This window comes from Lutzomyia longipalpis, chromosome 4, assembly GCF_024334085.1.
Source record: "Lutzomyia longipalpis isolate SR_M1_2022 chromosome 4, ASM2433408v1".
NCBI lineage: Eukaryota > Metazoa > Arthropoda > Insecta > Diptera > Psychodidae > Lutzomyia > Lutzomyia longipalpis.
In genome coordinates this window covers 7474014-7484514 of record NC_074710.1, presented here as the reverse complement: position 1 = coordinate 7484514, position 10501 = coordinate 7474014, and the positions used below count along the sequence as shown (strand labels likewise).

General features: G+C 41.6%; 4 protein-coding genes across 4 annotated transcripts; 2 read left to right on the top strand and 2 right to left on the bottom strand.

Moving 5' to 3' along the window:
- Positions 1-1116: 1116 nt before the first annotated feature.
- On the bottom strand, positions 1117-3567 carry LOC129795993 (uncharacterized). Its single transcript, XM_055837589.1, has 3 exons — positions 3267-3567; positions 3079-3206; positions 1117-3014 (listed from the first exon to the last, which is right to left on the bottom strand). Exons 1-3 carry the CDS (start codon positions 3404-3406, stop codon positions 1318-1320), a joined length of 1965 nt encoding a protein of 654 aa, XP_055693564.1. The 5' UTR covers positions 3407-3567; the 3' UTR covers positions 1117-1317.
- Positions 3568-3593: 26 nt separating this feature from the next.
- On the top strand, positions 3594-4564 carry LOC129795994 (DNA-directed RNA polymerase III subunit RPC7-like). The gene is made up of 3 exons (XM_055837590.1): positions 3594-3837; positions 3912-4040; positions 4113-4564. The coding sequence occupies exons 1-3, from the start codon at positions 3682-3684 to the stop codon at positions 4491-4493; spliced, it is 666 nt and encodes a 221-aa protein (XP_055693565.1). The 5' UTR covers positions 3594-3681; the 3' UTR covers positions 4494-4564.
- Positions 4565-4591: 27 nt separating this feature from the next.
- LOC129795985 (exocyst complex component 1) lies at positions 4592-9818 on the top strand. The gene is made up of 2 exons (XM_055837583.1): positions 4592-6500; positions 8847-9818. Exons 1-2 carry the CDS (start codon positions 4753-4755, stop codon positions 9703-9705), a joined length of 2607 nt encoding a protein of 868 aa, XP_055693558.1. The 5' UTR covers positions 4592-4752; the 3' UTR covers positions 9706-9818.
- Positions 9774-10479, bottom strand: LOC129795990 (uncharacterized). The gene is made up of 2 exons (XM_055837588.1): positions 10364-10479; positions 9774-10077 (listed from the first exon to the last, which is right to left on the bottom strand). Exons 1-2 carry the CDS (start codon positions 10407-10409, stop codon positions 9851-9853), a joined length of 273 nt encoding a protein of 90 aa, XP_055693563.1. The 5' UTR covers positions 10410-10479; the 3' UTR covers positions 9774-9850.
- Positions 10480-10501: the final 22 nt, after the last annotated feature.

Genomic DNA, 10501 nt, shown 5'->3' with positions numbered 1-10501 from the left:
TTGATGTTTTTCACCTTTTTGGACATACAAAATGTACTGTTTTTCACATCGTACAGGACTAATTTTATGCCTTTATTACGCATATTTCTTTAACACTTGGAAGACCCAACATTTGTCACAACGCGGAGGATCAAATTGGTAATAACTACCAGCTGATAAAATATGCTCAATAATTAATTAATAATCAGTTAATTAAACAACGATCGAAAGTTTCACTAATTCTTAATCACCTTCAAGCATTTCTACACCTAATTACTTCATATTTAATTGAGAAAATTGTCACTGAAAAAAAATTGCGTAGAATCGATGCAAAATTGCCAATTCAAACGACTTTTTTAGCTGCAATTTTGCTTAATTTATTATTACGCCTAAATCATCACAAACTTTGATTCTTCAAGTAACTTTTTAGTCATTTCCGGCAATAAGATAAGTCCACATTAATTATTTTTGACTGAGGAAAAGTGAACAAGAATACTTTATTTGGGAGATATGGGGAAACATAACCTCAAAACCATGGCTAAAATGTATGGGATTTTGACTGGTAGTTATTACCAATTTGATCCTCCGCGTTGGATTCTGACTTTGACCTCAATTATCTACCAAAGAAAAGACTTTTCTCGAGATTTTCTTTCTGCTATCTTAAAGTAATTTAAATTCCCTACACATAGATGCTAAATTCATCGAGATAAGTCCAATAGATTTTATTCTGTGACGATTTTAAAGTTCAAATTGGTAGCAAGTACCAGTAAAGTCCTCCGGTGTTAAAAAAAAGTCATAAATTTGTCAATCTGAGTTTATTTTTGGTGCCACCCGTGGCGCCACTTGTAGAATTTTATTTAAATTCCTGGTAAAACATACGGGAAAATCAACCTGAGACTTTTCTCAAATTCCTCAACCTGTATGACCCCAATTTCAACGGGAAATTGATCAGGATCAAATTCTGAGCCGATCCTGAAAAAATTGGGCCTACATGTATCCTAGTTTCATTATTTCGAGGTAAAAAGTCAGATCCGCCGCACTACTATGTACTAATTCTGCTCAAAAATCGCATTACAACGCATAAGCAAACTTCTACACATTGTGGGACACCAACTCTTATAACTGGACGCGTTATGATTTTTTCTGTACAATTTCTTCTTTTTATTGTAATTTTACAAATATTTCGTTGAAATTTCACAATTGTTTCAAATGGATTTTGGACAAAATATATATTAAATATATTTTTTTGTAGATTTCACTGGAAAATAGATTAATAAAAAAATAATTCGATTAAGGAATTCAAAGACAAATAAATAGAAAAGAAGAAAAATTTCTTCATTAAGCTGCAAATGGAGCAATGTGGATGATCTCCAGATTGGCATCGTTACGATGCAATTTAATCTTCCTCTGTTTGACCAACTCCATGATGGACATGAAAGCTTTTGCTGCCTCCTTCTTTCCATTTGCATCACCCAGGAGGGTGTTCATTGTGATGGGATTCTTGCCGCGGCTCCAGAGATTCTGGAGTTTTGTCAGAACTCCTTCCTCTGTGAAATCATCCTGAAATACGTTTCGAGGCTCCTGTGGAATTTCAAAGAAATTCCCAGGAACTTCCTGATGCGCCTGAATCACCGGCGGTGGGGCTTCTTCCAGCAGAAGAGGAATATCCTGCTGAATATTCCCTCCCTGGTGCTTCCTTGTCCTGCGTTTATTGCCAAAGTTATTAAAATCCTCCATAATGGGCAGCATGACATCCTCACTGGGGCGATTATTATTCAAAGTAGATCCCATTAGAATCTCCCCCAGGATGTCCATTGTTTCATCCGAGGTTACACGACGAATTTTGCAGTTCCTCCCAAAGAGATCCATCAGCGGTTCTGCCACCCTCTTGCGCAATGGCCGTGAGATGAAATCCTTATCAAATTGACTTTGGCGGAAGGCCATGTCTCTGGCTCGATGGAAATTCACAGCTTTTCCAGAAGATTCCACTTGTTTTGCCAACTTAGCTCCGGGAATCATCTTAACGTCATCTACCTGCTGAATTTTGCGCTTCTTTCCTCCTCTGAATTTTTGGGGCTCATTTTTAACTTCCGGAGGAGTCTCTGTGAGTTCTTCTACTTCTGCTACAACTGGAGGAGCAATAAATTCATCATTGATTGCTGGATTTGGAAGATTTTCTTGTGGCTCTTGGACGTTTTCTTGTAGCTCTCGATCATTCACTTCTGGCACTTCCGGAGGATTTAGATCTTCTCCCGGGATTCCCTGCACACCCTCTAGCTCCAGAGGAACTTCCGGCAATTGAGGAGGAATTTCATCCACATCACCCGGCTCTGGTTTCACTTCTATTTCCCCAGGGGGAGCAGCATCCGGCAGAGCATTTGAAGTTTCCGGAAATCCATGAAATTCCTGACTTGCTGGTCCTTCAAAAATATCCTGCATCCGATTGCAATTGGCAGAAATCATCGTAATGTTCATGGCGGTAATTGAAGAAATTCCCTGCTTGCTCATTGATCCACAAAAGTTCTTGAACATTGAGAGTGGAGTTGACGTTGCAAACTTCCTCCTAGATGGTCCCGGAAGACTAATCATGGTGGAAGATGATGACCCGAGAGGAGTATCAACACTCGATACATTCATACTTCCAAAGTAGTCCAGCACACGGCTAATATCTTCATCCGCGTCTGCTTCCTCGAGAAAGTCATCGAAAGGATCTAGAGGTTGTAGCTGATTCAGTGTAGGAAGTGAAGGAACCTCCCGCAGAGAGATGAGTTCATTTGAAACCGTATGTGAGGATTCGGGAATGTTCAGAGTGTCCTCAAGAGGAACATCATCCAGATCTTCAATTAGCTGAAGAGCATTTCCAGCATTTCCTGAATTCCCCAACTTTGGACGCTTGGAACGTGCCTTGGAAGCAGCAATCTGTAGTTGTCTCTTCTTAGCGCCTTTCACTGGCTTCTGGACTTCATCCGTATCCTCAGAAAAATTCAAACTCTTCAATACAAATGATTGAACCTTCAGGGCAGCCAAAACTTCCTCTGCAATTGAATATTTATGCTTGATTTATAAACTAGAACACATTAAGCATAAAGAAGCTCATACCCAGAAGTTCATCCGCTATCTTGGCGTGAATTTTCACAATTCCATACGAAAGTTTAGCCGCCAGGGGCAGGGAGATCCTTTCACGCGGTTCCTGGGATTCTGAGTTGAGCATCTTGAGGATTTCATCACTGCAAAGAAAATAATCTTGAAGATCTTCCGGAAGAATGAAGGAAAAAGGGATTTCTCACCACATATTGGACACCCGGATTGTCTGAAGATGTCCTTTCTTGACATGGTTTTGGAAGGCTGAATAATTTGTTGCTGCCAGCCAGCACATTGCAAATCGCGCATTATTGCGCACAGCCAACAATTCAAAGTAGTGAACCATTTTTTTTATTAGTTTAATTCATTTTTAGTCCAAAAATCCGGCATAAAGAACACAAAAATATTTTTTTTTCGACACGATTGAATGAAGCATAATTTCTTCGCTTGCTTTGTTTTGGAGGCTTCGGTTTTTTTTGAGGTTATGTTCGATTCTTTATCTTTGAGGTTATGTTTTCTGTTTTTCCCGGATTGTCTTTGAGGTTATGTCTGTTTGTTTTGTTTTTTCTTCTCCACGAGTTTTTCCAAGTTTTTCCTGTAAAATATTTATTTTAATTGGAAATGGGGGGCCGGGGCAGAGGACGAGGAACTTCCTCCTTCACCCATGAGCAGCTTCAAACTCTAGGATGCATAGGGAAGGATCTACAGACAATTGATCGAACCCTGGTGCCACCTCCAATCTTCCCAATGCTACCAACTAAGCCCGTAGCCTTGGATGTAAGCCTCCCTGGAAAATTTTCTAAACTTTTCCTTCCCCTTTTAAACAAATAATGAATTTTTCTTTCAATCAGAACTCTTCAGAGAGGCAGTACAAGGTTCTGTGGAAGGAGGATTTTATTGGTTACCTCAGGGATTCACCGTATTTCACCAAAATAAAAACCCCGGAGCAGAAAGTTCAGAGATACTCTGATGCCTACATTGTGAGTCACCGGAAGTTACCTCAGAATTCCTTAAAGAATCACCAAATTATCCTGAAAATATTTTCTTTGCAGGATGCTCTGGAAAATCCCTCAAAGACACGACAGAAGGGAGAATTCCTCTGGGACACAATGCCCCCGGAATTGCGACCAAGTGGGAAGAAGCTGAAGCGTGAAGCACTCACGGGGACATCTCTGGGTGCCCCAAAGAAGGCAAAAGCCGTGGATATTGTTGAGAAGTTGAATAAGCTGGAGAAAATGGAACAAGTGACGGAAAAGACGAAAATTAAGCAAGAACCGGAGAGTGATAATGAGAATGCCGATGAGGAGGAGGGTGATGCTGAAGATTACGACGAAGAAATGGACGATGAGAATGACTACGGGAATAGTTACTTCGACAACGGGGAGGCATTCAATGAGGAAGATGATAATCTCGATGATGGGCCTGTTTACTGAACAAGTTCCGGATGATTCCTCAAAATTAATTATTTTTATAATAAAATAAATAAATAATTTATTAAAAAAAAGTTTTTTTTTATTCAAGAAGAAAGAATTTGTGGGAGTTTTCTGGTGACGTCATTGACGTTTAACAACAAACGCGCAAGCAAAGAGAACGAGAAGCAAGAAAACCCCCGGAAAACGGTGGGTTGTGTACAGGAATAGCCCCAGAGGGGTACCTTAGTTCTCTCTCAGCAAGTTCAGTGCAAATTCCGCAATGGCAGGAATCAAGTATATGCTGCAGAAGGAAGTTTTCGAGGCAGATGAGCGCATCCTGTCTGTGTGCAATGTGACAGAATTGTACAAGAAAAAGAAAAATTCCTACCTAACCATTGTCTCAGCCACACGTAATCGCCTGCCACAGGTCTCCCTGGCACAGGTGAAGCAATACGACAAGGGTGTGTACAAGAAGAAGCGCACCTGGACACTGGATGAGGTGAAGGTGGTTGATGGGAAGCACGACTCCCCGGAGACGCATGAGCTTGATTTGACACTCGAGAAGCAATACAAGTGGTTCGCTGTGAATCTCCATGAGCGTCAGAACTTCCTCACGGTGCTGTGGAAGCAAATCCAGAAGCACGTAGCCGGGGATAAGGCTGCCTTTCGCAACATTCCAAAAGCCTGGCTCACGGAAGCTTCCCCCGAGAGGAGTGTCAGTGAGAAGTGTGATGTTGGCACGGAGGAGGATAATGGGGAAGATCCCGAAGCCTATGAGGACTTCCATGCACTCACGGAGAAGGAGGAGCTGCACCTGAATCGCCTTATGGGGGAATGTGATTTCGCCATAAGTGATGCTGAGCAATTTATGGAGCAATTGGGAAGGAATCTGCAGGAGCTCGATGGGGCAAATGTCCAGAGTGTCTTGGCGTCGGAGAAGCAGGTGAATGCTCTCATGGAACAAATTGAGACGGCAATTGCGGAAGCAGAACGTGTTGAGGAGCGCTTGGATGTGTATGATGAGATTCTCTGTCACATCCGGGATACAATGGAGAAGATGGGTGAGAAGAATACCATGATTGAGGTGGCAAATACCAACAATATCAAGCTAATGGGAGAGCTGGAGAGGATTGTGTCACAGCTGGATCTGGCACATGGGCATCAACTGGCACTCACTGATACAGATCTCACTTCCCCAGCTGGCTTGGCGGCTGCTATTGCCGCCGGGAAGGCTCTCCAGACAGCCATGAATAGTGACATTGATCCCGCACTGCTACGCCTGACAGCTGTTCAGGATCAACGGAAGCGCTTTGAGAAGTGGAAGGCAAAGTTTTCCCAGACAATCAGTCGACATCTCAACAATATGTTCATCCACCTTGGGAATGATCCCGGAGAGGGACAAGGAAGTGATCCGCACCTACCCAAACATACTTCCGTTCACAGAGAACTCGCTGCGTTTGCGGAGCTGATGCACTGGCTCAAGGCAATGGACAGGAAGGCATACGATCAGCTGGCTAAGGTGTACACGAGCTCCCTCAATAAGGTGTACGAACGCGAGATTAAGCACTTCTTCGATCAGGCACGTCAGCAAGTTATGCGGGAGGATGTTGCTGCATCCACGAGTGCCACACGTGGGAAGCAACTCCTCCAACCCTATGGGATTATAGGGATTAATCGTGATCTCTGGGCACCAGGGATTGAGGGGGCAGAAAGGCAGAAACTCGATGGGATTCTCGAGAAAGTTCTGGGAGATTTGGAACCTGTTGCACTGAGTGAGCAGATGTTTTGCATCTCCTTCTTCCAAATGGACGTCCTGAGTCCCACAACGCGCAACACGCAGACCACCCTGGAAGCTGTGGCTGCTGGGGAACGCGATGAAAGGGATACAGCGGTGATTGTATCGCCGCCACAGAAGAAGATTGATCGGCAAATCAACGAGGAAGTCCGGAAGATGATGACAGAGCTATTTGGATGCCTCGAACCGGAGCTGAACAGCTTCATTCAGAGCTTCGAGAAGGTTGATAGCTTGTGAGTATCCTTCCTCCTTGAAATCCTTCAAAAATTGGCAAAAGATCAAAGAAAATGTTTTTAATTAATAAATTAGTTGGTATACCACAATCGTGACATACCAAGTATTGTAGGGGAACCTGGGGTAATTCGGTGAATTTTTGGGAGACAATTTTTCCAGAGTTCCGTGGAAATATTTGAGATTTCCCATGACAACTATCTTATAGGAAATTTTCCGGGCTACAACTTTGTCTCAGACAATTTTTCTCTATCTCAATGGGAAAATGCTTTTTCAGGCCATTTTCCAAACCCTTCCAAATTTGCCTGTTCCAAAAATCCTGGGGTAAAATGGTGAATGATTTTCAAGTGCGTTTTTCTTTGAAAATCCATGTCTGAGAGGTTACTGAATTGCTTTGGGATAAACTTACCTGTTTCGATTGAGAGATTTCACTTCGATCGTAATGATTATTCACTTTTTAGTTCTATAAAATTGATAAAACACAAATTTTGTGGAAAAGCACCTCCATTTGTTTGTTTTCTACAACTTCCCGTCAGATCTGTGTGCAACAGAAAATCAGCTGACAAGGAATTCAATACTCGTAGCTACTTTGGTAGCAAAATCAATATGATAATTTATTTAACAAGGAGAAATTTTTTAAGAAAAATTAGGAAAAAAACATTATTTCGAGTTAATTAATTATTTATATTACCTAATCTCCCTAATATATATTATCTGTGAAGAATGGAATGGAATAAAAACATTGATTTTGAAGGGCGAAAATGTTGGGCGATTTATTCAGTACGCGTCGATAGTAAAATAGTCTAGAGAGAGAAAACACTATATGAGTGGAAGGAGGTAAATTTTTCACCATTTTACCCCAAAAAGTATTCACCGTCTTGCCCCAAGTGCTACCTTTTAGTGAAAACTTCATAATAGAAAACTCGGAAAATTTGTGGGAAAAATCAAAATAGGTTTGTGTTCAGCAATAATTGCTTTATTGAAAAAATGCATTTTCATAATATATTAAACAGAATAAGATGGTAAGAATTGAAATATGGTAAGGTGGTAAAAGTAACTTTAGACATCGGAAAATTATTTTCCTCAATAAAATCCAAAGTATTCGTTCTACATAACTAAAGCTTTCTGGGATTATTAAGAGGTGTAAGAAGCACCTGTTAACTGAATACGAATGAATAGGACAAAGTATTTCATGAGATATTGAATTTAATTTTTTTCCCGATTCACCATTTTACCCCAGTTACCCCTAATCGTCGGGAAAATCGACCACCTCAGATTGGGCTCAAACTTGGTATGAGCATGTTTTAGACATCCCACATTACGAAAATGGTGGTGGAAAATTTTTGATCCGGCCGGCCGTCCTGCCGGTCGCCCAAACTTTGCCTTATAGCTCGAGAACGGTGACAGATAGAGACTTCCGGTTTGAAGTTTTCTATAGAAATGTGTGAAAAAAAATTTATTTTTTGATACTTTTAAAATCCAAGATGGCCGCCTTCCGCCATTTTGAACTACTGTCAACCAGTTCCCTTATAACTAGAGGTCTGAAATTTTAGTATGTTGTAGGGCTCAGTGAGACGTTTTCATAGATAACTCATACTTGACAATCGGTCAAGCCGTTTAGAAAATATGGCGGCGTAAAGTAAAAAGTGTTTTTCCGATATAACTTTAGAACGGATAGACCGATTTTGACCAACTCAAGCTCAAATAAAAGGTTTTAAGAAGTTCTACAGCTGTCTATAACATTTCAAGTTCCAAAAATGACCGCAAGAGGCGCTAAAATCAAAAATAAAAATTGCCTATCTTTAAGGGGCAATATCTCCGAACATCTGTTATAGATTTCCTTTGAATTTTGATATGTTGTAGCCTGACTCAATATCTTTCAGCCATTGGAAAAGTTATAAGAGTCATATCTCTTCAAATACTTGTACGATTTTGCCCAATTTGGTATCAAATTAAAGGTTTTGCAATTCTCTACAACTTTTTAGAACATCATAAACCTCTAGAACCATTCATTGAGGACAAAAAGTGCAAAAAACTGTTTTGTTAAAACAAAAAGCCGCCATTTTGTGTTCTAGAGGTGAACTTGAAATGTTTCGAAATGTATGTCAGATTAGTTATTTCAATAGCTTTCCATAACTAGTCACGGAATTTCTGTAGATCTAATAGAACTTGAGATATGAGCATTTTTATATTTCAAATTGATGAATTTCAGAGAAAAAATCAACTTTGCCTACTAATTACTGCTCACAAATTAATTTACAACGCATAGACTGACCCATCCCCGTTGTGGTATACCAACTCTAATAACTGGACGCGTTATGATTGACTTTTTATTTTCTCTATTCCAGCTACTCAATGTACGTCCTTGTGAGACTCTCACAGCACGTAATGTCAGCTCAGGATGCCCATTCCTTCCTCAGCATGACCTTTGCCTCTGCCCTGGTTCACGTTAAGCGGAATTTTGATAAATTCATGCAGATTCAGCTGCAATCCGTGCGTGAGGCTAAAGTCCCCAAGAGGTCCAAATGTGGCCTCCTCCCCTATGTGGAGAACTTTGAGGAATTCGCCGTGAGTGCTGAGAGAATCTTCAAAAAGTCCGAAAGACGTGCTGATCTCGACAAGTGGTACACTCAGCTCGTGGCTACAATCTTCGAGTGCATCCCAAATCATGCACAGGAGCACTCCAAGACCCCGCGACAGGTGGTTAACATGGAGAACTACCATCATATGCACTCCCTGCTGGCACAATTGAAGGTGGCAGCCCTTGATGGGCAGAAGAAGGAGGCAAAGGTGCGCTACAAGGAAGCCCTGGATGCGTATGTGACAAAATACTTCGGGCGCCCACTTGAGAAGCTTAATCTCTTCTTTGAGGGGGTCCAGATGAAGGTGCAACAGGGTGTGAAGGAGACGGAGATCAGCTACCAAATGGCCTACTCAAAACAGGAGCTCCGGAAGGTTATTTCGCAGTATCCGGCGCGTGAAGTGAAGAAGGGTCTTGAGAGTTTGTACAAGAAAGTTGAGAAGCACCTGTGTGAGGAGGAGAATCTCCTGCAAGTTGTCTGGAGGGCCATGCAGGAGGAATTTATTGCGCAGTATAACTTCCTGGAGGAGCGCATCCAACGATGCTATGCTGGTGCAATGATCACCCTGGATTTCTCCATTGATGACATTCTGGAATTCTTCTCTGAGATTGCACGGTCTCACTAGAAAATCTGGCGCCCGCGAGGCATAGATCTTAAGCTTCCCGGACAGAGACAGCAAATAAAAATACAATCTGGGCTTCTTACCAGAATTTATTTTCAAATACTCTCAACTAGACATTCTCTGTGAGGGGCGGGTGTTCTAAATTAATCTATTCATAGGTGTCCGGGGGGCTGAAGTTCAGCTCCAGCAGCCCACTCTCCTTGGTAACAACGAGCGTTCCCACGAATGTTGCAACACCAATGATGAGAGCACGATTGTACTTTGCTTGACGCTTGGCGTGCAACTCGAAGAAGTCTCCCTGGGGTGTGGGCAGGTCATTCATTGTACTCTGCGTATGGGGATTCTTTCCATGGTAGCAACGAGCTCCAGCTCCCACTGCAAAACACACAAAAGTTAGGTTAGGAATCTTTCGCTAATCCCACTAATCCGAATTCTTTGGATTTCTCTCCTCTTTCTTTCACAATTTTATTAATTTTCGTGAAATTTCATTAAATTTGATAAATTAATAAGATTTTCCACAAAGTAATTAGCCTCAATCTCATTTTTCAGGGAGGTTTTCCTGCTTTTCCGGGAGTTACATAATCTCGGGGGATTTATCGCTTGAAAAACCTTGCAAAACTCAAAGAAATCACGGGAAATCAGGATAAAAGATGAGACTTACTTCTACGGGCAGCCAATCTGGACAGAGCACTGCGAAGAGCCAGCATTTTCACGGAATTTTCACAAAATTATCACGCAAAATAGTCACTCGCAGGAAAATTTTTACCAGCTGATGGTGTGAAGTTTGCTGACTTTGCGA